This window comes from Capricornis sumatraensis, chromosome 20 (assembly GCF_032405125.1).
Source record: "Capricornis sumatraensis isolate serow.1 chromosome 20, serow.2, whole genome shotgun sequence".
In the NCBI taxonomy this organism is placed as follows: Eukaryota; Metazoa; Chordata; class Mammalia; order Artiodactyla; family Bovidae; genus Capricornis; species Capricornis sumatraensis.
The window spans coordinates 61,940,468-61,966,737 of NC_091088.1; the positions used below are offsets into that span (position 1 = coordinate 61,940,468).

Below are 26,270 nucleotides of genomic sequence, written 5' to 3' on the forward strand. Positions count from 1 at the left end.
CCTGGAGGGCTACAGTCCATGGGGTCACGAGTTGGACATGACATAGGGACTAAACAACAAGCACCCCATAGAAGGCAGGGAGTTGAGCACAGATGCAGAGGAAAGGTGACGTGGAGAAATGGGAAGAACGGCCTGTGGAGACTGGGGTGACACTGCCACCAGTCAAGGAGCATCTGGGGCCACCAGAAGCCAGAAGGGGCGGAGAAGGACCCTTCCCTACGAGGGAGCACGGCTCTGCCCCTACCTTGACTTTGGACTCCGAACTGAGACACTAAATTGCTGTGGCTGTGGTACCTTGAAAGGGCAGCCCCAAGAAACAACACCCCTGGATTCCTGTTGTGAGGTGGGAGGTGAGGGGAGAGGACCCCAGAACATGCCTCCTAAGAGGGGCAAAGAGATTAAGCACGATGCCAGGTGCGCTGGGCGGCCCAGCCCTTCTCTGGGGCCGCAGGGGTGAAAGGGCAAGGGTCTAAGAGCGCCTGGAGGCGCCAGCTCCCCAGTGACCTTCCCAATGGGGCCTGGAGTTTTCCTCTTCTCATTCAGCTGCCCACCCACGTTCCCTTTTTTCTCTCTTCTCCATGTTTCCATGACCAAAAAAAAAATTTTTTTTTTACTTTTTCCGTGTTTTTTTTTTTTTTTTTTAAAGTAATTACAGAGCAGGTAGTCGTTGACGCAAACCTCCCTTCAGTATCAAAAGAGTCTGTGGGGCAGGAGAAGGTTGGGGACAACGGTGGCGGGCGGGCTGACGCCGCCCCATCCCCGGCCCACTGGGGGCCAGGGGCTGGGAGTGGACTCCCCCAGGGCAGGGCCGGGGTGTCCGGAGGCTCTGACCGCGTGGCTGTCTCTTCAGTTTCCAGGGGGTTAGGGGTACGATAGGGCGGGCGTGGGGGTCGGGGACAGGCGTCAAACTGCAAAAAATGAACCGTAAAAGGAGGGCTGTTGGGGACGAGGGGGGCGGACGCCCTTCAAAAAAGCTCCTCTCTCCCCTGGAAGGCGGAGGGCGGAGAGCGAGGAGGAAAGGCGGAGGCTTCCGGCCACTCTCCTCCTGCTTCCCCTCCCATCGCCAGGGAGGGGGGCGAGGCCCGGAACCGCTGGGGGGCTCCATTCCCGGGGCCCCACCCTGTCCTCGCTTGGAGAGCCGCCCTGGGGTCCGGACGCGGGTGGGGGCCTTGAGCTGCCTGCCCCAACCTCCCCTGTGCGGGGCTGGGGCTGTGGGGAGGGTCCCGGTCCGGCCCCAGCCCCTCCCCCCTGGGGGGGGGCCCACTCCCCCACCCCCCCCACCCCCCCACCCCGGCTTCAGATCTGCGTCTCTTGCACGTTCTCCTTGGAGCCGCTCTTGAAGAGCAGAGGTTCGTGGATGGAGTTGAGGCCGGGCGGGCCCTTGCCCCCGCAGCCCCCGCCGCTGGGGTTGCTGCTGTAATGCGCCTTGAAGGCGGCCGCCACGTAGTGGTGGTGGTTGAGGTGGTCGCGCTCCAGCGCGGGCAGGGCCAGGTGGCTGTCCCCGCCCACGCCGCCCCCGCCCGCCACGGCGGCGGCGGCGGCCACGGACACGGCGGAGGCGGCGGGCAGCTCGTCCTCCACGTTGATGATCTCCACCGTGCGCGTGGGCCCGTGGTGCTTGTGCAGCTGGTGCTGCCTGCGCAGCTTGTAGAAGGCCACGAGCATCACGGCGGCCATGAACGTGATGGCCACGAAGCAGCCGATGATGATCTTGGTGGTCTTCATGACGTCATCCAGGTCCTTGAGGGCGTTCTCCGTCACGTCCGTGATGGGCACGGTGAACGCCTTCTCCGTGGGCCGCGAGGAGCGGGGGGCGGGCGCCGTGGTGGACGAGGAGGCCTGGCCTGCCCCCTCCCCGGGCCTGCCCCCGCCCCAGACGCCGTCCGTCGTGGGCCCCGGCGGCTCCTTCTCGGTCCCGCGCGGCTGCAGGGCCTCCTCTCCGGGCTGCGTCTCCAGGGTCTCCACCGTCACGGTGGTGAAGTAGGTGTAGCCGCCGCCCCCGCCTCCGGGGCCGCCCCCAGCGCCGCCGCCCGCGCCGCCGGCACTTCCAGCCGCCACGGGGTCCACGGCCGAGACGTTGAGCGTGGCCGAGGCCGTGGTGTTGCCGGCCGAGTTCGTCACCATGCAGGTGTACTGGCCCGTGTCCTGCACAGTGACGTTGGTGAAGTTGAGCGTGCCGTCGTGGAGGACGGAGATGCGCACGCGGTACGAGCCGTGCGTCATGAGGGTGCCGTTGGGCGTCAGCCAGTTGACGGAGGTCATGGACGTGCCCGTGCGGCACTTGAGCTCGGCGGCCATGCCCTCGGTGACGTTGAGGTCCGTGGGCGGCTCCACGATGACCGGCGCGTAGCAGGTGAAGTGCGACTGGTCCAGCTCGCCAATGTAGCGCCCTTTGAGGCCGGCGGGCGCGTGGCAGCGCGCACAGCATGTCGTGTTGCTGGGCACCGTCTCCTTGAGCCACCAGCTGAGCCACAGCACGTCGCAGTTGCAGTGCCAGGGGTTGTGGTTGAGGTGGACGCGCTCCAGGCGGTGCAGGGGCGTGAAGAGGTCGTGGGGCAGCGACATCAGGTTGTTGTGGGACAGGTTGAGCTCCTCCAGCGACTTGAGGTCGTCGAAGGCGTTGCGCTCGATGGTGGCCACCTGGGCGTGCATCAGCCACAGCTTGCGCAGGCTGGTCAGGCCCTGGAAGGAGCCCGGGCGGATGAGGTCCAGCCGGTTGCCGGACAGCTCCAGCTCCTCCAGGCGCACCAGGGCCGTCAGGTTGGGGATGTCCTTGAGGTTGCACATGCCCAGGTTGAGGTAGCGCAGGTTCACCAGGCCCTCGAAGGCCGCCTCCGAGATGTACTCCAGCCGCTTGAGCTCGCCCAGGTCGAGGCGGCGGAGCGAGGGCACGCGGTTGAAGGCGTACGACGGGATGCTCTCGATGGGGTTGTTCCGCAGCCAGAGCTCGCGCAGCTTGGACAGGTACTCGAAGGCCTGCGTGGGCACCGTCGTCAGCCGGTTGTCAAACAGTTCCAGGGTGTTGAGGCTGGGCAGCCCGTTGAAGGCGCCCACCTCGATCTTGCGCACCAGGTTCTTGCTCAGCTGTAGGATCTCCAGGTGCCGAAGGTGCTTGAACGTGTCTGTCCGGATCACCTGAGGTGGGGGAGGGGAAACACCATCGGTGATACTGACACTAACCGGGTGGACCACAGAGGATTTTTTAAAAAAATTATTTTATTGAAGTATGGTTGGTTTGGGCTTCCTTGGTGGCTCAGACAGTAAAGAATCTGCCTGTAATGCTGGAGACCTGGGTTGGATCCCCAGGTTGGGAAGATCCCCTGGAGAAGGGCATGGCAACCCACTCCAGTTTTCTTGCCTGGAGAAGCCCATGGGCAGAGAAGGCTGGCCGGCTATATAGTCCAGGGGGTTGCAGAGAGTCAAACACCCTGAATGACTAACACTTTTCATGGTTGGTTTATTTCTGTTGTAAACCAAAGTGATTCAGTTATATATACATGAAAAATACATGTATATATTCATATATATGAAAAAATATATACATATATATACAACACACATTCTTTTTCTATTCTTTTCCATGATGGTTTATCACAAGATATTGAATATAGTTCCCTGTGCTATACAGTAAAACACTGTTTATCCATTCTATATATAACCATTTGCATCTTCTAATCCCAAACTCCCAACCCATCCCCTCCCCGCTGGCAACCAGGAGCCTGTTCTCTACGTCTGGATCAAAGAGCTCCGAGTGCTGGCGCAGGCGATGACTCCCCACGTCTCCATCTTTGCTGTAAGACCATGAGGTCACTGGGGAAAGTAGTTTGAGGCTTTTTTCTTATAAAGTGAAATGGAGAGTTAGTTACCTGGGACCTGGCCCCTCCAGTTCCCAAGTATTTCCCCATGAGAAAGGACAGCAGATGTCCATCCAGAAGCCTGTGATGGGCGCTCACAGCATCTGTGTTCATTGCAGCCCAAGCTGGAAATGAACCAGGGCCCATCAGCTGGTGATGGAGCCACGCTCTGTGTCTGCAGGATGGGACATGATGGCTCAGCAAGGACAAAGAACAAACTTTGGACACAAGAACTTGGATGGATCTCATGGGCATCAGGTTGGGTGAAAGCAGCCAGACCCAAAGGAGCATGTGCCACAGAACCCTGTCCATTCCACGTGTGTGTGTACATTCCGGGGCAGGGGGAGGACAGTCTGCCAAGGGCCACGAGGGAACCGGATTCCTGGGCTGATAGAAATGTCCCTAGTTGGGGTGGTGGCTACAAAGGTGAATGCAACTGTCAAAAGTTCTGAAACTGTACCCATAACATAGTGAAGTCGCTCAGTCATGTCCGACTCTTTGTGACCCCATGGACTGTAGCCTACCAGGCTCCTCTGTCCATGGAATTTTCCAGGCAAGAGTACTGGAGTGGGTTGCCCTTTCCTTCCCCACGGGATCTTCCCTACCCAGGGATTGAACCCAGGTCTCCAGCATTGCAGGCGGATTCTTTACCAGCTTAGCTACCAGGGAAGCCCACCTGTAACATGGGAGGCATTTTATCCCATATAAAGTATTTAATCAAAAAGATTAAATATAGGAAATCCCCTGGTGGTCCAGTGATTAGAACTCCAAGCTCTCACTGCCAAGGGCTCCAGTTTGGTCCCTGGTCAAGGAACTAAAATTTCACAAGCTTTGTGGCATGGCCAAAAAAAAAAAAAAAATCAAAAAAAGTTAGGGACTTCCCTAGTGGCCCAGCTGTTGACTCTGTGCTGCCCTCGCAGGGGGCATGGGTTCAGTCTCCGGCTGGGGGACTAGATTCCATGCAATGCATGGCATGGCCAAAAGATTTTTTAAAAAGCTATGCCAGCAGCTAACATGCCTCGGATACTTCTTGGGTGCCAGAAGCTATTCTAAATGCTTTACAGCCAACAGCTCAGTTAATCCAACAAATCGCCCTGAAATCCATAGAGCAACTATGAAATCCATAGAGCTCCAAAAGCCAGGTTTCTCAATTAACTTTGGCACCAAACCCCATTTGGTGGCAAAACCTGATCAGAACTCATGTGAAGCTGTTTAAAGCTTTTATTGATCCCCTTCTTGGGACTAGTCAAACATTCCACTCTAGAAACATTCCAGAATTAAGAAGTATGAGATTGTTGGGGGTGCTGTAAACCTATATGCTATATATGAATACCTTTCTAATATCAGATGGCCAAACACATTCAGCCTCGAGGGTGTCACACGGGGGGTTATGAATTATCTCCATCCAAGTGGGAAGATGAGGGTGAAAGAGGAGAGTGGGAAAGCTGGCTTAAAACTCAACATGCAAAAAACTAAGATCATGGCATCCAGTCCCATCACTTTATGGCAAATAGATGAGGAAAAAGTGGCAACAGTGACAAATTTTCTTTTCTTGGGCTCCAAAATCACTGTGGACAGTGACTGGCAGCCATAAAATTAAAGGATGCTTGCTCATTGGAAGAAAGCTATGATTAACCTAGACAGCGTATTCAAAAGCAGACATCACTTTGCCCACAAAATTTCCTGTAGTCAAAGCTATGGATTTTTTCCAGTAGTCATGAACAGATGTGAGAGTTGGACCCTAAAGAAGGCTGAGTGCTGAATAATTGATGCTTTCAAACTGTGGTGTTGGAGAAGACTCTTGAGAGTCCCTTGGACTCCAAGGAGATCAAACCAGTCAATCCTAAAGGAAATCAATACTGAATATTCATTGGAAGGATTGATGCTGAAGCTGAAGCTCCAATACTTTGGCCACCTGATGCGAAGAACTGACTCATCGGAAAAGACCCCAACGCTGGGAAAGATTGAAGGCAGGAGGAGAGGGGGACGACAGAGGATGAGATGGTTGGGTGGCATCACCGAATCGATGGATGTGAGTTTGAGCAGGCTCCAGGAGCTGGTGAGGGACAGGGAGGCCTGATGTGCCGCAGTCAGCAGCGTAGCAGAGAGTGGGAACGACTGAGTGACAGAACAAGGACAAAGCGGGAGGAAATGGAAGCGCAGAGAGACGCAGTGACTGGCCCAGGGACGCCCAGGAGGGGCTGGCAGATCTGGGATCCGACCGAGGTTGTCTGGCTCCAGAGTCCCAGCTCTTCACCCTTGCGCTCGGCTGCCACCTGTCAGGGTGGAGGTTGATGGACCACCGAAGGGGCAGCGCCGGGCTGGGCTTGGGACACAGAATCTAATCTTACCAGATTCTCCTCATCAATCACCGTGCTGCTTACACCAAGGCACGCGAGACCGCGCAGCCATCAGACAGCTTTTCTGCAGCCTAGTTATGCCATGGAGATGCTTGCATTTGAATATTAAAGGGATAATGGAGAACCCTAAACAGCAGAGTGTGCTGATGACTTCATAGAACTTGAAAAAAAAAAAATCAGCCAAGGAACTGGGTGTGTGCATATACACAGCAAGAAAAGGCTGCAAGGACATGCCCTAGCCACTTCTTGGTGGTGAACTCCAGCATCTGGGGCTTATGGGCTTAAGTTATTTCTCTTAAGTTACGCTTTCTCTTTAATGAAGAAAAATTACTTATAAGTAGAAGAACACTTTAAAAACTTAAAAAAAGAGACTCTAAGCTGGGAGGCACCCCAGTATAAGGAACAATGTTACTCCTGGTGCAGTTATCATCGTAAAACAAGAACCACCATTCCTGCTGGCTTGACCCAACAGAAACATGATGCCCGCTACGTGTTTAATCATCAATTTCCTAGAGGCTGCATTAAAAAATAAAACCACAAACCCAAGACAGATGAAATCAATTTTAGTGATTGATTAGCTTGATAATTCCAAGATAGAAGGGGACAACAGAGGATGAGATGGTTGGATGGCATCACTGACTCAATGGACATGAGTTTGAGCAAACTCTGGGAGACAGTGAAGGACAGGGAAGCCTGGCGTGCTACAGTCCATGGGGTCGCAAAGAGTCGGACGGACACGACTTAGCAACTGAACTGGATTCCCTGGTAGCTCAGCTGGTAAAGAATCTGCCTGCAATGTGGGAGACCTGGGTTCGATCCCTGGGTTGGGAAGATCCTCTGGAGAAGGGAATGGCCACCCACTCCAGTATTGTGGCCTGGAGAATTCCATGGACTGTATAGTCCATGGGGTCGCAAAGAGTTGGACACGACTGAGCAACTTTCGTACACTCACTGGTGACTGAACAGCAACATTATAATTTCAACATGTAATCCAGGGGAGAACTTACACATGAGATATTTTACAATCTTTTTTTAAAATTTATTTTTACTGAGCTAGGTCTTCATTGCTACGTGGGCTTTTTCTCTAGTTGCAGAAAGTGGGGGCTACTCTCTAGTTGCGATGCTCCAGCTTCTCATTGTGGTAGCGTCTCCTGGTGTTGAGCACAGGCTCTAGGTCACGGGCTCAATGGTTGTGGCCCACGGGCTTAGCTGTTCCGCTGCATGTGGGATCTTCCGGGACCAGGGATCGAACTTGTGTCTCCAGCATTGGCAGCTGGCGTCTTTTACCACTGACCCACCAGGGAAGCCCCTATTTTACACTCTTTCCACACTAAGTCTTTGTGGTCTGATGTGTGTTTGACAGGCCACGCCCTTAGCAGCCGGTTCCTGCCTTTCCCCTCAATAATAGGATATTGTGAGCCTTCCCCACGTCATAAATATGCTTCTGAAACCTGACTTCCGTGCCCACCTGGAATCTCTTCCTGGAGCTACGCCTGCTTTCGGTGATGGAATTGACAAGGTCAGTTTTTCCTCTTCCTGTGTATGCTCCTGCCTCGTCTCAATTCCTGCAGTGAACAGGCTCACCTTTAGACCTGGACTCAGCTAGGGAGGACTGGCCTGGGGACCCTGCAGCCCACCAGGTCTGTGCCTGCAGTTGGGGCTGAGAAGAAGGGGGGCCCGAAAGCCTTGGCCTGGCAGCTCTTGGGGGCCCTGGAGCCCCAGCCCTGCTGCGTGGGCCGCGGGAGCCTGGGTTTCCTTCCCTAAGCGACCCCAGAAAGAGCCCAGTGTGTTCTCTCGCCCGCTCATCCCGCGAGCTTCAAAACAGCAGCATGACAAAAAGCTTTCCCGATCAAACTGGCCGGCCCTTTGCTTTGCTCAAAGACTCTGAGTTTCCCAAATATAATAGCCACAGAACCCTTCTCACAGGCTGCCTTTCCTCATCGCCCTGGGAAACGCTGGCAAAGCCCCAAGCAGGCCTTTTAGTCGCTGTTTCTATTAACAGCAACAATAATAATAACAGTAATATGCAGTCATTACTAATCACCAGGCAGAGAATGAGGTGGACTCTTCAAAGGTCAGACTTGAGGGTTTAGACTGAGAAGCTGAGAACACGGGTTGCTGGCCTAGGTGCCGGCAAGATCCCCTGGGAGGGCCTTCCCTGGTGGTCCAGTGGCTAAGACTCCATGCTTCCGGTGCAGGGGGCCGGGTTCCATCCCTGCTCAGGGAACTAGATCCCTCACGCTGTAACTAAGAGTTCGCGTGCCGAAGCTAAGACCAGGTGCAGCCAACCAAACCAACCAATTAATAAATGAAAAGAATTTCTGGGAGCTGCCCCATTGCCCCCTCACCCTGTCTGAGTCACACAATGCCCTGTGGTCCTCCCTAGTTCCCAGCAAATCCGTCCATGTGCCCCACCCTGCCCCACTCCTTCCAGGGTCCCCGTTCTCAGCAGGGCCCCTCCAGCCCGCCTTCCCAGTCAAAAGCAGGAATGTAGCTTTGCACCCTGCACTGTCCACAGCCTCCCCATGTTAGGGCTGGTCGGCCAGCAAGCCAGCCCGTTCTGTCCCTTTTGAATGTCTCACGCCTCCTCTGTTCCCATGGCCCAGCTTATGTCTCAACCTTCCCAGCCTCCAATCTCTTCCCCTTGAGTCCATCTGCAGGGCCTTGCCACACCTGGAGCTGACCTGGCCTCTGCCTTCCTCTAGAGCCCTCCATGGCTCCCCAGTGCCCTCCGGGGAGATTCAGCCTGCCTTGGAAGCCTGGCTTGGCCCCCTCACCTGCAGCCATCACTCCAGCTGCATTTCAGCCAGTATCAACTTCTAGAACTATCTCACAGGCACTCCACCTTTGCATACACTCTTAGCCTGCTCAGAATGCCCTACCCTTTTCATCCACCTGGAAAACTCCCGCCCACCCTCTTGAGCTACAGTCCATGAGGTCACAAAGAGTTGTACACTACTGAGCGACTGAACTGAAGTGACCCTCCTGTTCTTCTTGTTCAGTCACTCAGTCGTGTCTGACTCTGTGACCCCATGGACTGCAGCACGCCAGGCCTCCCTGTTCCTCACCATCTCCCGGAGTTCACTCAAGTTCATGTCCATTGAATCGGTGATGCCATCCAACCATCTCATCCTCTCTTGTCCCCTTCTCCACTTGCCGTCAATCTTTCCCAGCAACAGGGTTTTTTTCTAGTGAGTCAGCTCTTGGCATCAGGTGGCCAAAGGATTGGAGCTTCAGCTTCAGCATCAGTCCTTCCAATGAGTATTCAGGGTTGGTTTCCTTTAGGATGGACTGGTATGATCTCCTTGCAGTCCAAGGGACTCTCCAGTGTCTCCTCCAGCACCACAGTTCGAAACCATCAATTCTTCCACATTAACAGCCCTCTTTCTGGTCCACCCTCTTGAACCCAAATGTCTCTCATTCATTCATCCATCCTTTGCCTACTTATTGAGCCAGGATAGGGCAATTCTGAAGGAGCAAATGGAGGAGGACCGTCCTCCATGGAAGGGCACCTTCAACACCAGGCCTGCAGAGCCGGCTGGAGGACACCAGGTGCTCGGCGAGATTCGCTCGGCACAAGGCTTGGCACCCGCAGGCAGCATCTGAGCTGCAGCGATGAGTGCCAGGCTCTGGGCTGGGCATCCCCAACCGCCAGCCCAGCTTGTCCTGCCCAGCCTGGTGGGGCCGGTGCTGTTAGCGCAGCAAGGTCGAGTGAGTCAGCAGGGCTGCTCACCGGGCCTGGGGGAAGCCCACAGCTGGTAGGTGTGCCCAGGTCTCCCTGGCTCTCTGCACAAAGCAACTGAAACCACACCACATCCAAAAGGTGCGTCCGGCTCCGCCCAGGGCTGTGGCTGCTCCTGGTCCACATGCTTTGTCCCCTTCGTGCTGGGAAGGGGGTGTGTGACAGGAGCTGCAGGGGCACTCCCCAGGCAGGGCTGGGGGGATCTTCCTGGCAGCCCCTTTAATGATGCACTCAGGAATAAGCAGGCCACAGGCCGGGGGAGTAGCAGAGAAGCGAAGCCCGGGTTTACTGAGGAGGCACTGTAGGCTTGCTTTAAATAGTGAGTCCCTTTATTTGTAACTGGATTCCAGTCTTTTCTCCCTCCTCCTCTCTGCAGGGTGACTGGGGAGCACCCTCGTTGAGGGTGGGGGCTGTGGGTGGGAGTCAGCGCTGGCTGGGTTCGAATCTCAGCTTTGCTGCTGACCAGCGGTGCGCGCTTGGCCAGGTGGCCAGTGCGTCTCTGAAACCATTTTCCTTGCAGGTCCTGCAGCGTGGTGAGGCTCGGACAAGATACTGAGTGCCCAGGACACGGCAAGCAGGCAGTAATACATATTTTTAAATTGTTGATGAGGCTGATGATGACCGTTAACAACTGTCGTACCTCTGGGCTTCTGGCTTCTTCCCCGGCCGTTTTCTCTACATCAGCTGCCAGAACTGTCTAAAGTGCAGTTCAGATCCTGCCACATCCCTGCTCACAGCCCTCCCACGGCTCCCTGTGACCCTCTGCCTGATATCAGAGGCTCTGGACCTGCCGCACTGCCCGCCCCCTGCTCTGGCCACAGGGAAACATGCGGGGTTCTATATGCTCACCATGCTTTGCCCAGCCTCTTTGCCTTCACACAGGCTGTGCCCTCCGCCTGGAATGCCTGCCACCGCTGCTCAGTTGCTTCAGTCGTGTCCTACTCTAGGCGACCCCAAGGACTGCAGCCCGCCAGGCTCCTCTGTCCGTGGGATTCTCCAGGCAAGAATACTGCAGTGGGTTGCCATGCCCTCCTCCAGGGGATCTTCCCAACCTAGGGATCGAACCTATGTCTCTTACGTCTGCTGCACTGGCAGGCAGGTTCTTTACCATTAATGCCACCTGGGCTTCTAGTTCCCTGGAACATTCCAATCGCCTTCTGCCAGGAGTCTCTCTTTGGCTGGTGCTCACTGACTCGTCACAGGCATTCTCTGAGCAGACCCTTATCGTGCTGGCTCAGTGTGTATGTCTCCTTGCCTGAGCTGTGAGTCTTCATGAGTAGACTTCATCTGAATCATTTCTGCCTTCTCTGTACCCCGTTCAAGGCTTAGTCAAGGCTTAGAATGGACAAGGCTTATTTGGAGAGCATCCAGCTGTGAGTCAAAGCTATGGTTTTTCCTGTAGTCATGAATGGATGTGGGAGTTAGACCATAAAGAAGGCTGAGCGTTGAAGAATTGATGCCTTCAAATTGTGGTGCTAGAGAAAGACCCTTGAGAGTCCCTTGGACAGCAAGGAGAGCAAACCAGTCCATCCTAAAGGAAATCGACCCTGAATATTCATTGCAAGGACTGATGCTGAAGCTGAAGCTCCAATACTGTGGCCACCTGATGGGAAGACCCAACTCATTGGAAAAGACCCTGATGCTGGGAAAGATTGAAGGCAGGAGAAGGGGACAACAGAGGATGAGATGGTTGGACGGCATCACCGATTCAGTGGATATGAGTTTGAGCAAACTCCCAGAGATAGTGAAAGACAGGGAAGCCTGGTGTGCTGCAGTCCATGGGGTGCAAAGAGTCAGACACAACTGAGCGACTGAACAACAACCTAAAGATCAAAGCCAGTCAACTCCTCTCCTCTTCTTCCAGAGAATACAAGGCTGATCCCGTCTGTGACTCTAACAAAGGACCATCCAAGGCAGGTTCCCGACAAGTCAAATGGAGAAACTAGTATTTGTTGAGTGCCTAGCATTTCGCAGACCCTGTGCTAAGCACTCGGAGGTTGTGATCTGCTTTGATCCTTGTGGAAATCTTGTCACATGGAGATGACCAACCACATGCCCTTGCCTTCTCTCTGCACATTTGGTGGTTTACAGCTAAGGACATGGAGGTTTATCGAGGTAAAGTCATTTGCCCTCAGTCTCGCAGCTCCAGAGTAGCAGAACAAAGACTCAGTGTCTGCATCTCCTGAATTGAAACACCAGGTCTCCACCACACCCACACCTAAACCGAGAGGGCTGGGCTTCTGTGGGTTCCAACGCATTTCTCTGAGCCGCAGAGCCCATCCGTTGTTCACGTTACCCACCTGCTGACTCGCTCATTCAGAAGATACTCTTTGAGCGCCTGCTAGGTGTCAAGCACTGTGCCAGGCTCTGGGAATCCAGCAGGGACAAGACACAGCCACAGCTGACTTCCCAGAGCCCGACCTTGAAAGGGGACCAGAGATACCCAACATACTAATTATGCAAATGATCATTTAAGGGGTGATGGTGTAAACAGATCTTGGGAGGTGCCCTGGCCGCAGGGGAGAGGCAGGCCTGCGGCCCCTTCACCCAGCACCATCTGAAACCCCTCCCCAAACCCTCTCTGATGCTAAGGGCCGCTCACCCTTGTGTCCACTGACACACAGTGGGATGGACAAGGTGGGGACTGGCTTCTCGGAGCAGGCAAATCTCCCTGCTCTCCGAGCCTGATGTCTCTGGCTCGAGGGAATGCTGACATCCTGCCAAGCCCTCCCGCCTCCCCCTACAACCCAAGAGCCTGGCTCTGTGCTAACTGTCAAGGATGCAAAAAGCAGTCAGGCCGGCCTGGGAACATGGTCTCATCCCTGACCACCTCCCTCCCCGCTGGGGACTTCTCCCCGGCTCCTTCCATCCTGTAACCTCGCCTATAAATTAGGGGACTTTCCACTTCAGTAGTGGTAGATAAATGCTATTAACGTTGGGGGAAAAAAAAAAAAAAAACACACCGTGTTCTGTTGGGATTTTTAACAAAATAAACTGTCAAGAAATCCCTTATTAAAAATTTAACTGTGGTTGGAGAATCATGAGGCGAATTGTTCATCTGAACACTATGAAGATAAATCGCTTTTATAGGTTTTGAACGTAATGAACTGGAAACAAAAATTTAGTAACATTCCCGGGTTTTTTTTTTCTCGTTAATTATTTTAGGTTCACTTTTTTTTGTTTTTCCCCTCGGGCTGTGTTGGGTCTTAGTTGAGGCACTTGGGCTCAGGAGCTGGGGCACTTGAGCCTAGTTGCCCCACGGCATGGGAGATCTTAGTTTCTCAGCCAGGGATCGAACTCGCACCCCTCTGTGTCGGAAGCGCAGAGTCTTAACCACTGGACTGCCAGGGAAGTCCACATTCCCAGATATTTTTTTAAAAATTGTTTCTTTTCTCCTGTCCCCACTGCTTTTATGACGACTCCTCATATTTCTTGCTTCTCTGAGGTCAGGGACTCATGCTTCCCATTTTCAGTGGGGATTTGTCTGACTGCGAGGATGTGGCCAGAGCTGGGCAAGCGTGCGGACCACTGAGGGCTCCCACCTTGCTCACGGAGCCCCACCAGGCCTAAGACTCGGCCTTCTGGGACCTGAGTCCCCCCTGGAACATGGGAACACGGGCCCTGAGGACTGAGAACAAACATGTATCACGACAACACGGCCCAGCCCAGGGGCCACCCAGAACGCAGCATCCTCTCCATCACCGCTCCTGCACCGCCCACAGATCCAACCAATTTGTCCCTGATAAGAGGTTCCAGGCCGTACCAGGTACCGCTCTAACAGGCTCCGAGAGGCTCCAGGGGGGCCGGGGCAGCTCTCCCCTGCCGTCCCCCAGGAACCATCATGGGAGAGGGCGGCTGAAACCAACCTCTCAGCATGCTCCCTGGGCTGGCCGTCCTCAGCTACATGGGGCAGAAGGGGGTGCTCAGGCCAGGGAGGGAGAGGAGACCGCCTGACGTCCACGTGTTGGCTCCCTGGACAGCCACTGTGCTCAGTCAGACCCTGCCCAGCCATCCTTACAGGTCAACCCTGCAGCCTGGTGGGTAAAGCTCTGGGGTCGAACAAGGACCTCCTGTAGAGCACAGGGAGCCTGGAGGGGAGGCGGGGGGGGGGGTTGGGGGAGAATGGACACGTGTAGGTATGGCTGACCCCCTTCGCTGTTCACCTCTAACTACCACAACACTGTTCATCGGCTGTGGGCATGCGTGCTTAGGCGCCAGGCGCTCTTCCCTCATCAGACCTGCTGAGGCGCTGAGTCCAGGGCCCCCAAGACCACACGGCACACAGTGGTGCTCAGTACGTGGTGGTCCAAAGGTTAGAGACATGGAATTTCTTGACAGCTGTAAGATGGACCATTATCCCCATTTTGCTGATGACAAAACTGAGGCTCCACTGGGTTCCATAATGTGTCGGAGGACTCGTGAGTCAAATCTCAACAGTCCCCCACCATCCTAAGTGCCAGGGTTGCCCAAGTGAGCGGCAGAGTGGAACAGCATTCCGGAAAAAGGGAACAGCGCACGTGAAGGTGCTGAGCTAGGAGGGAGCAGGAAGGGCCAGTGTCCTGCCCGGGACGCAGGAGGCTGGAGACGGGAGAGATGGGTGGGGGCCAAGACCTAAAGGATTCTGCCTCCATCAGGGTGGATACCAGAGGGAACACCGGGCCGCCCGATGTTCAAAGAAGCAGACCAGCTCACTGGCACAGGACTTGCCCTGTGAGGCCCGAGGCGTGTGGCATCATTTCCTGGGCCCACTCACCTACAAACCGGAGTCTGAGGCAGCCTTGCCGCCCCTCCCACCCCAGCCCAAGGCAGGCAGCCCACTCTCAAGGGATAAATGGGGGAGGGGCTCCACCCACATCTCCTCCCACTCGGGAAAACGAAATTTAAAAGCAGGCAGAGTTCTCACTCTGCGTGTGTGCTCAGTGGCTTCAGCTGTGTCCGACTCTGTGCGACCCCATGGACCCCACCAGGCTCCCCCGTCCATGGGATTCTCCAGGCAGGAATACAGGAGTGGGTTGCTATGCCCTCCTCCAAGGGATCTTCTCGACCTAGGGAGTGAACCCATACCTCTTGTGACTCCTGCATTGGCAGGCTGATACTTTACCTGCTGAGCCAGCAGGGAAGCCTGTGAGAGCCCTAACCTGGAGACCATCCAAATGCCCATTAACAGGACTTCCCTGGTGGTCCAGTGGTTAAGAGTCTGCACTTCCAATGCAGGGGGCGTGGGTTCGATCCCTGGTCGGGGAACTAAGATCCCACATGCTGCTTGGTGTGGCCAAATGCCCATCAACAGAAATGCAAAGCGGAACTGAGGTATCTGCAATGGATAGAATGTGACCCAACAATACAGAAGGGAAAGGGGAGCAGCCACGGCCACAGGAAACCCCAGGGATGCATCTCAGCAGGTGGGCAGAGCAGAAGCAGCCAGAGGTGCAGGAGGGTAGCTGCCCAGAGTGAGGACTCTGGGGGAGGGTCCAGAGGTTCTTTATGTTCCATTTCTCGTCCTGGTGGTGTTTACGTGGCCCTTCTCTCTCTCTTTTTAAAACGTTTACTTTTTGGCTGCGCCACACAGCACGTAGGGATCTTCATTCCTCGACCAGGGATCAAACGCTCACCCCATGCAGTGGAAGCAAGGAGCCGTTTTTTCCCACTTTTCTATTTATTTTTGGCTGCACTGGGTCTCCATTACTACATGCGGGCTCTCTCTAGCTGCAGAGAGCGGCGATTCCTCTCCGATGCAGGTACTTGGGCTTCTCTTTTTGGGACCACAGGCTCTAGGGCACCCGGGCCTCGGCAGTTGTGGTCCCCGGGCTCCAGAGCTCAGGCCCAGTAGTTGGGGTGCATGGGCTTAGTTGTCCGGAGGCACGTGGGATCTTCCTAGACCAGGGATCGAACCCGTGTCCCCTGCATTGGCAGGCAGATTCTTAGCTACTGGACCAGCAGGGAGTCCCAGCCCTTCCCTTTCTGATGATCGTTTTGAGCTGGACATTCACGTCCGCGTTCTTCTTGTGTGTGTGTTACATGTCAAAACGAAAATAAGTCAGGAAGAGTCTTCCTGACTTCCAAGGCCTCCAGAGTCCTTTCTTGACAGATGCGGAAACTAAGTGTCAGAGAGGGTGACGGGAAGACCCAGGGTTCTGGGGGGCGACGGGGTGATCCAGGGTCCTGGGGGGCGACGGGGTGATCCAGGGTCCTGGGGGGTGACGGGAAGACCCAGGGTTCTGGGGGGTGACGGGAAGACCCAGGGTTCTGGGGGGTGACGGGAAGACCCAGGGTTCTGGGGGGGTGATGGGATGACCCAGGGTTCTGGGGGGTGATGGGGTGATCCAGGGTCCTGGGGGGTGATGGGAAGACCCAGGGTTCTGGGGGGCGCTGGGATGACCCAGGGTCCTGGGGGGTGATGGGAAGACCCAGGGTTCTGGGGGGCGATGGGGTGATCCAGGGTCCTGGGGGGTAATGGGAAGACCCAGGGTTATGGGGGTGATGGGATGACCCAGGGTTCTTGGGGGCACTGGGGTGACCCAGGGTTCTGGGGGGTACTGGGATGACCCAGGGTCCTGGGGGTTGAAGGGAAGACCCAGGGTTCTGGGGGGCGACGGGATAGGTTCTGGGGGGCGACGGGATGGCCCAGGGTTCTGGGGGGCACTGGGGTGACCCAGGGTTCTGGGGGTCGCTGGGATGACCCAGGGTTCTGGGGGATGACAGGGTGATCCAGGGTTCTGGGGGGTGATAGGATGACCCAGGGTTCTGGGGGGCGCTTCCAAGGGAAGTAAGGAAGAAATGGGAGTCAGGATGGAAGCTGGGGAGGTTGAGTTAGGCATCCAGTCCTGGGAGCCTGGGCGTGGCCCCTGAGGCTGGCTGTCCCTTCCTGCCCCAGTGACCCAGGGTGGGGAGTCCCACCAGCCTGTCCTTGTTGACCTCCAGAGACGGTCCTTCTGCACCCGCTCTGCTCACCATTCCCCTCCTTCAAGAGCTCTGGCTGGGAAAAGTCCATCCAGTCAAACACTCCCTGTGTTTCCTGATGCTGGTGAGGACTCGACTACCCAGAAAATCACAAACTGGCGCGTAACTGCAAAGCCATTTCTGGTGCTCGCCTCAGTCACGCACCACGGTGGGATCTTCTCTGCAACAGACTGACTTTCTTGAAGCCAAAGACTGGCCAGCAGGGCCTTGCTTTTCCAGGCCGGCTCCTGGGGCAAGCCATCGGGGTCACCGCGATTTGGGTGGCCTTGGGCGAGCAGGGGGACAAGCTGCCTGTGCCCCTGCTCCCGCACCCGTCATGGGCGCAATCCTGCTGTTACAGGAACAAACGAGTCAGGGCAAGTCTTCCACAAACTAGTCCTCTCTCCCTTCTCCAGGGAAAGGTGAGCAAATCCCAGTGTAGACTTTTTCCTTCGGCTCGTGTGACATTTTGTACTTATTTTTGTTTTTAACAGCTGTATTTATTTGGGGCTCTGCTGGGTCTTGGTTGCTGCGTAGATTCTTCTCTAGTTGCTGGGAGTGGGAGCTACTTTCCGGGTGGGGTGCTTGGGCTTCTCCTTGCGGTGACTTCTCTTGTTGCGGAGCCTGGGCTCGAGGCAGGAGGGCTCAGTAGGTGCAGCTCCCGCGCTCTAGAGCACAGGCTCCGTAGTTGTGGCACACAGGCTTAGTCGCTCCAAGGCGTGTGGGATCTTCCCGGACCAGGGATCGAACCCGAGTCTCCTGCATGGGCAGGCGGATTCGTAAACAAGCCCTGTACTTGTTATTTTTTAAGTTCATTTTTTTCCCAGATACAAAAATTATTAACCTCACTGTAGAAAATTTAGAGAATGAACAAGACATCAAGAAGAAATTAAAGGGATTCCCTGGCGATCCAGTGGTTAAGACTCAGTGCTTTTACAGTTGTGAGCCCAAGGCCGCACCCTGTTTGGGGAGCTGAGATCTCACAAGCAGCAGTGTGGCCAAAAAATTTAAAAAAAAACAGGCACTGTTAATACAGGCACTGTTAATCTGGGTGGTCCCTGGATTTAGTTTTAATTTTAAATTAAATTTTAAAGACACATTGGACATACTATTTGCATCCTTTGAAAAGTTCAATATGACCTTCTGAGCATTTCCCGGTGTCCTTCAATAGTCTTCGATACTCCATTTTAAACTTTTATTAATTTATTTGGCTGTACTGGGTCTTAGTTGGGCATGAAGGATCTTTTGATACGGCACACGGACTATGCAGCTGTGTGCTGGCTCTGGAGCGGGCAGGCTTTAGTAGTTGCAACGCTTGGCGTTTAGTTGCTCTAAGGCACGTGGGATCTTAGTTCCCCAAACAGGGATCAAACCCACGTCCTCTGCCTTGCAAGGCGGATTCTTTACCGCTGGGCCACCAGGGAAGCCCCTGAAACTCCATTTTAAATCGGTGCGTGGATGTTCTGTCATTAGGATGCTCAGTGATTCACTGAACCGATGTCTGATCACCGGGAGCCCAGGCTGCTTCTGTGTTTTGGCTGTTGGGCCACACAGCCTTCAGCACAACTCTGAGCGTCTCCTTAGGATGGAAGCGTATTTCCTAGTCAAGTGACTCCACACACGTTGCCCAGAGGACCTCATGGTGGGCCCCCAGAGGGACCAGGGCAGCCCCCAGAAGCCTGGGCGGGTCAGTGTACTTTGTGAGGTCGAATGCATCATGTCCTCCTAATCCCCCTGGCGTGCGTTCCGAAGACATGATCCCGCCACAGCCCCCAAGGGGCTCCTGAGGGAGGGCTTGTGGTGGGGGCAGCTTGAAGCTTCCTGGGGGCTGGGGGGATTGGTGGGGGCGCCCATCAAGGGAATTCTGCAGCAGTTAAAGCAACCAAGTGTACACACACAGACACACACACACAGCGACGTGGAATGCTCTTAACAACCCAGGCCTGGTGAAAAAGTGAGACAAAAGAAGCCGTCTATAACGCAGCTTCATTTACATAAATTAGCAACGCATCCACACAACGCAACAATAAGCATTTTGCAAGAACGCACACAAGCAGAAAGATCCAGAGTAAACACATGCGGATGGTCGGCTCTGGTGGGGGTGGGGAGGGGAGCAGAGAGGAGATGAGGAGAGGAGGCAGAGGCTGTGACTGAGGGAGGGGTCCCAGGGAGGACCCCCCGCCGCCCCCTGCCGGGGCTGGGAAGGGGTGAGCTGGCTGAGCTCTGCTCAGAGGCCTGGCTTCTACCCGGAAAAGGATCCGGGGGAGCAGAGGTGGCCCTGAGCCAGCCAGGGTGGGCATGTGCCCAGCCTGAGTGGCATCGGGGCTGAGGGAAGGTGAGTCCCTAGGGCTTTGCCTAGAAAGCATCTCCGAGGGCCTGGCCCCTGTCCCCACGGCTACACGGGCACCACGCTCCTGGTGTGGTTCTCGCCCTCGCTGGACCACAGGCCGGGGCGAGTGGGAACGGGTGATTGAACCTGAGGGCTGCCCCCAGTTCTTGGGGGGGGGGGGGCTGTAGGACTGGCTTGCTACAGCTCACAGAGGGTCCCCTCGGGCTGGCCTTCTATCCTTAGACAAACACCTGCTGAGCCCTAGTGTGTGCCAGGCTCTGATCTGGGTGCTGGGGAAGCAGAAGGGAGCCGGGGAAGTCCCTGCCCTCAGGGAGGTGACCATCTGGCTGGGAGCCCAGATGACAAGCAGGTGACCACGGACAAGGGGGTGGGGCTCCTGAATCTCCCAACCCCGGCCACCTCTATGGGGCCAGGCCTCGGGTGTGTGCATGTGTGTTTGGGGAGGTCACAGCCTCCGACCTGACCATCTCGCTTCTGGGATTTATCCCCAAGGCAGAATCCAGAATGGTAAAGAGAACAAGCCCTGAGGATGTTCACTGCAGTATTGCTTACATCAGTTAAAACATTGGAAATAAGAAGGGACGAGTTAACCCGATGCCCACATATCGGAATCCAATGTGGTGGTTAAAATACAAGTAATAGACAGAGGGGCCGGGAGGGCTACAGTCCACGGGGTCACAGAATCGGACGTGACTGACCACACACAAACGTACAAGAGACAAGTATCAGAATCAGGGAGAAAGATGTTCATGGTGAAACTCCTAGGTGCCAAAAGTCAGTTGCAAAGCAGTATGAAATGGGGTGATTCCATTTTTTCTTTTAAAAAATAAAAGCAGTATCTCTTTAGAGACCTGAACCTGTCCTGCGCACAGAGGTGCATGTGCTGAGCCTCTGAATGAAAAGAATTCACATGTTAATAGGAGTTACCGGTGGTTGTCGGATGACACCTGACTTTTGTCCCTGTGTTCTTATTTAGGTATCTTTCCTAGTTTTCCTAAATTAATTTGTGTTTATTCTAGAATAAATAATTTAAAATCACATTTACATAGGCACAGAAAAGAGCCAGGAAGGCTTTAAAACAAAATGTAAACAGTAGTTATTTATATCTAGGTGGTGGAACTAAGGGTGAGTTATTTCAGTTTTTAAAATCTGAATAATTAAACAGTTATTTGGTAACTAAAGTGACCTCACTTCTCCTGCTATCTGCCTGTGTCCACCGAGGGTGTACGATTCTACTAAATGTTTCAAATCATCTGCTTTTGTGAACTGGACATTCCCTGACCTCAGGGAACATGCGGTTTGGGGTGGGGGGTTAGTGCTCTTCAAAGAGGGGGGTGCAAGAACCTCCAGGGGTGAGACACGAAAGTGTTAGGATTTCAAGACATGCCTGCCATGCTTGGGGACTTCCCTGGTGGTCCAGTGGTTAAGACTCCAAGCTTCCGCTGCAGGGGGCGTGGGTTCAATCCCTGGTCAGGGAACTAAGATCCCACATGACACATGGCTCAGCCAAAAATAAAAAGACATGCTTGCCATCCTTTAATGGGCTTCTCAGGTGGCTCTGCAGTAAAGAATCCGCCTGCCAATGCAGGAGGTGAGGGTTCGAGCCCTGGGTCGGGAAGATCCCCTGGGGAAGGAAATGGGAACCCAAGCCAGTATCCTTGCGTGGAGAATCCCATGCACAGAGGAGCCTGGTGGGCTGCAGTCCATGCTAGGGTAACAAAAGAGCTGGACGTGACTGAGCACACAGGGACATCATCCTTTAACGGCAGCCGTTTATGTATAAGCTTTATAATATATGCGACCCATGGGTGCTGTAGATGTTTGCATGACTTTTGTAATAAATTCACATATGTATAACCTGACAGCGGTGTGGGTTACATGGTTTGCTGGCCAGTGGCCTGGGAGAGGGGGTGACAGACCCATGAGCAGACAGAGTCGTCCTCTCCCCCTCTTTTCCCGGATCCACTTGGCTGAAAAAGTCTGTGGTATCCACCTTCCAAACAGACCCAGGATCTGTCAGCTTCTCTCTACCGCCACCGCAACCAGTCCGGGAGTGTGCCGGGCCACCAACCTGTCTCTCCTGAGCTCTGCACCAGCCTCCGAACAGGCCTGCCTGCCGTCACTCTTGCCTCTGGGGTCCCCACACCTTGGCCAGAGAGAGACCCAAGTCAGGGCCCATACGTCCTCTGCTCAGTGGCTCGCCTGGCTCCTGTCTCCGGCAGAGAAGAGCCCAGCGCTCACCGTGACCACGAGACCCCTTTGTCCGCTCTCTGTCCTCACCCCCCCGCCCTCTCCTTGTGGCCCACTCCACTCTGGCCACGCCAGTCTCCGGGCTGTTCCTCCTACACACCAGGCAGGCTCCACCCCAGGGCCTTTGCACCTGCTGCTCCCTGCCCAGAACGCCCCCACAAGGCTCCCACCATCACCTCCTCCAAACATGTACTCAAGGAACTCCTTGCCTGTTCAGCGGTTAGGACACCACGCTTCCACTGGAGGGGGCTCGGGTTCCATCCCTGGTCAGAGAACTAAGATCCCACAAGCCCTACAGCTCAGCCAAACAAAACACCTGAAAACAAACATTTGCTCAAATGTCACCTTCTCCTTGAGGCTGCCCTGACCCCTGTGCCTACAAAGCTGCAGCCACCACCCCTCACCCCCATCCAGCCTCCTTCCCCACAGCCCTTAACATCTTAAACACAAAGGACATTTCCTCCTGGGCTTCCCAGGTGGTGCTAGTGGTAAAGAAACCACCTGCCAATGCAGGAGATGTAAGAGATGTGGGTTTGATTCCTGGGTTGAAAAGATCCCCTAAACCAATACAGTATTGTAAAGTAAAATAAAGTAAAAATAAAAATTAAAAAGAAAAGAAAAAAAGAAAAGATCTCTTGGAGGAAGGCTTGGCAACCCACTCCAGTATTTGTGCCTGGAGAATCCCATGGACAGAGGAGCCTGGTGGGCTGCAGTCCATGGTGTTGCAAGGAATCGGAAATGCCTGAAGCGACTTCGCACGCACGCACATTTCCTTTTAGACAGAGGCCTGGAATGCGGGTGCTGGGAGGGCGCACCTGGCTGTCAGTTTTGCTCACTGATGTGTCCCAAGTACCTATACTACAGCCTCCTTCGTGGAAGATGACCAGGTGATAGTAAATGATGGAAGCATTAAGAGGGAAGGCCAGGGATGTTGGGGGACTGTGGATCCAGAGGGAAGGCTCGCCTGGGGGACCTCAGGGCCCAAAGAGAGGCACGTTCAGGCGAGGGGATGGCCTGAGCAGCCTCTCAGGGCTGGGAGAGTGACTGGTTGTTGCACAAGAGCCTGGACTCTTTCCAGAGACCAGGGGGTTTTGGAGCATTTTAGGCAGAGGGCTCCAAGACTGTGGCCACCTGATGCGGAGAGCCGACTCACTGGAAAAGACCCTGATGCTGGGAAAAACTGAAGGCGGGAGGAGAAGGGGATGACAGAGGATGAGATGGTTGGATGGCATCACCGCCTCCATGGACATAAATTTGAGCAAGCTCCGGGAGCTGGTGATGGCCAGGGAGGCCTGGCATGCTGCAGTCCATGGGGTTGCAGAGAGTCAGACACGACTCAGCAACTGAACAGCAACCAGGCAGAGGGCACCGCCAGGCCTGCGTGGAGGCCCCTGGGAGGATGGGCTGGGTGTGTGGAGTTAGCAGCTGGCGGGGCTGGGGCACTGGTGCTGCTCGGTGGCTGTCCGAGGCCAGTGCCCTGTTCAGGCTGGAGGTGGAGGCACCTGGGTGGGGACACGCCCTCAGCAGCTGTTGGAGGGGTGGAATTTTTCATCGAGCTCCCCACAGCGGTCTGCTCCCACCACGGGGAGGCCGCTGTGGCGTGCACTCTGCAGCTGCATCACAGACAGGATCCCTGACGTGCTCACCTCCCCACTTCAGGCTCCCAGTTCCCAGCTCCCCCAGCCTGCCATCACTCGGCTATGCCTTCCTTCCCTCCTGGAGTGGAAGCTGCTCAGGGAGAGGGAAGGGCCTGGCAGCATCAGTCTGCCATCACAGGGGTGCCGGAGGACAGGGCGAGGGGGCAGGGGGAACAAGGGCGAGGATGGAGGACCCACTTAAAGAGAGCTGGACAGAGCGGTGAGACTGAAGCTGGACTCCAAGATCAGGGGCGGGAAAGGGAGCCTCTTGGGGGAGGCGGCTGGGGAGGCGGCCTGGAGCCCGGGGGGACACAGTCCTGAGGGAGCGGGGCTGGGCAAAGGCGGGGGGCACAGTCCTGCGGGAGCGGGGCTGGGCGACGGGGGGCGGGGGGGCACAGTCCTGCAGGAGCGGGGCTGGGCGAACACGCTGGGGGGTATACAGTCCTGCGGGAGCGGGGCTGGGTGATGGGCCAACTCTGGCTTCGGGGTTTTTATCACCACAGCCACCCAGGAAGCAACAGCCTGGCCTTTGGCATTTCTCTTGCCACTGACCACCCCGCCGCCATAGCAAGAGGTCCCCTCGGGGCCCCAGTCCTCACATGGTCAGATGGGGGGGTCCCTGACCCCTCCCCATCCTGGGGTCAGGCTAGGAGGTTCAGTGGGAGCAGATGTTTAGCTCAGCCCCCTCTTGTCTCATGGCTCTGTGGGCTGGGATGGGAGAGGCCTGCATGGGGACAGAGGACTGACCAAAGGCCTTTAAGAGAGGGTCTCCAACTTCCTGGAGGGTCTAGGGGTTAAGACTCTGTACTCCCAACGCAGGGGGCGCGGGTTTGACCCCTGGTTGGGGAAGGTCCTGCCTGCCCTGCCACAGGGCAAAGCCGAAAACAAACCAGCCAACCCCAGTGGTTCTCAGGGCTTCCCTGGTGGTCCAGGGGTTAAGACTTTGCCTTCCAATACAGGAGGTACAGTCTGTTCCATGGGTGAGGAGATCCCACATGCCTCATGGCAAAAAAAAAAAAAAACACCCACACAATCCCTCCCGCGCTGTGGCTCTCAACCAAAGGGGATTCCCTCCATCCCCCAGGGATGTCTGTGGGACGGGGAGGTGGGATGCTACTGGCTTCTGGTGCTCAGGGACGCCACTCCACATTCTATAGCCCACAGGACGCCCCCCTCCAAGCAACGATGACCCCCCTCAACCAAGGATGATACTCCCCAACCAAGGATGACCCCCCAACCAAGGATGACTCCTCCAACCAAGGATGACTCCCCCAACCAAGGATGACTCCCCCAATCAAGGATGACTTCCCCCAACCAAGGATGACCCCCCAACCAAGGATGATCCAGCCCCAGACTCAACAGAGCAGAGAAGGAGACACCCTGCTTCAAAACAGCACAGCTCTGCCCCCAAAGCATCCTGGGCAGTCCATCTTAACCACAATAATAATTGGATAGCACCTGCCCCGCTCCAGCATGAGCCAGCACCTGGGAGCGCTTGGCTCTCGTAAAGACTCCGTGGGGCCGGGAGACCCAAACCATAAGCGAATGAGCGCTACCCATGCCAGAGCAAGTCTACACTCTTGACAAGTATGAAGTCCAGCCGCCCTCGCACCCACCCTGCGGGCAGAGCTCTCATCATCCCCATTTTCCAGATGGAGAAACTGAGGCCCAGCATCATGTGCCCAATGCCCCAGGCTGCGGGCGCAGCAGTGCAGACGGCACGGGGAGCCTCAGCGAAGGGTCACCCCTAGCACGACCTGCGGCTAATGTGCTGTGGGAGGCAGGCAGGTGGTCCTGCCGCAGCCCAGACATATGGAGGAGCCTCATGCTGAGAAAACCCAAGACACAGCCTTGGCTCAAGGGACGAAGATGCACTCAGACGGCGTCTGAGAAGTACTCAGAGGACGGAAGGATGGGCATGAAGAGCTGGTGGGTCAGGTAGGAGGGACCGGCCGCCTGGCCACCACCCGCGCCCCTGCCCCAGGGCCCCCACAATGGCAGCCAGCCTGGCTCACCTGAATGCCGTTCTCCTGCAGGTTCAGGTACCGTGTGTTGACGGGGATGCTGGCCGGGACTTCCGCCAGCTCTCTCCTGGTGCAGATTACCCGACTGGCCTGGTTGCTGCAGGAGCAGGCCGCAGGGCAGGAGGTGGCCGGCGGGGCGCCCCCTCCGGCAGCAGATGTCAGGGCCATGCCGCCCCCGCCAGCCCCCAGAGGCGGGGAGAAGAGCCAGAGGAACAGCAGGGCCCCATGGGGCCAGGACATCCTACCGGGCGGCAGTGGGGGGCACAGGGAGCCGCGGGCGCGCGCCATCCTCAATGTTCATGCTCCGCCTGGGCGCCGGGGGGCTGTGGTGTGGGGGGAGAGAAGAAGAGGCTCAGTGAGGGAAGGGACCTCCCCCTCCAGAAGCCCAGCTCCTCCCCCAAGTCCAGACAGCTCTCTGCTGCGGCTGCCACCCAAGGCTCAGGACCCAAGGGGGCGAGGCCACCCCAGGTCCCAGGTGATGAGGGCCTAACAGGCCGAGGGAGGCAGACAGCGGGGGCTGGCCCTCAGCACACCATCTCCGTGCTGGGAAGACTTTATGCCCATTTCCCAGAACAGAAAACTGAGTCTAGGGGGAGAGGATGTGCCGACAGGTGGAGACAGCAGCTAGGTTAAAAACTTGCTTCCTTGTGTGATTTCACAAAGGGATATCGATAGGTGGAGATGGAATGAGAGACGAGACAGAAGTGACAGACAAAAGGTGATGAGCCAAGCTGAGAAAGTCAGAGCTGGGGTCTGGCGCCTGACTCGGCATCCACCCAGGTCCCCTTGCCACCTGCACGTGCCTCTGGATGCCCCCTCACCCCACTTCTCCCTCCAGGGAGTGCTTGCAGAGGCCAGGTTTCCCAGGGACCTGGACACCCCACCCACCATCACACACGGGGCTCCTGTCTCCCTTGCGCCTCCTGGCAGCAGCTGGAAAGATTGAAGTTAGACTCAAAGGGGGACCTTGAAGGAGAAGGTGAGGTGCCAGACAAGGCAAGCGGGGAAATGCCGGGTGTGGGCAGGTGAAGCTGGGAGGAAGCCCTCGGGGAGGCAGGGGACTGGCGGCGATGACAGGGGAGGAGGTGGCCCAGGGTGGCAGGCGCTGGAGGCC

The 26,270-nt window shown here is 55.9% G+C and overlaps 1 protein-coding gene across 1 annotated transcript; it reads right to left on the reverse strand.

The window, feature by feature from the left end:
- Nucleotides 1-1,296: 1,296 nt before the first annotated feature.
- Nucleotides 1,297-25,444, reverse strand: LRRC4B (leucine rich repeat containing 4B). The gene is made up of 2 exons (XM_068992499.1): nucleotides 25,148-25,444; nucleotides 1,297-3,135 (listed from the first exon to the last, which is right to left on the reverse strand). Exons 1-2 carry the CDS (start codon nucleotides 25,442-25,444, stop codon nucleotides 1,297-1,299), a joined length of 2,136 nt encoding a protein of 711 aa, XP_068848600.1.
- Nucleotides 25,445-26,270: the final 826 nt, after the last annotated feature.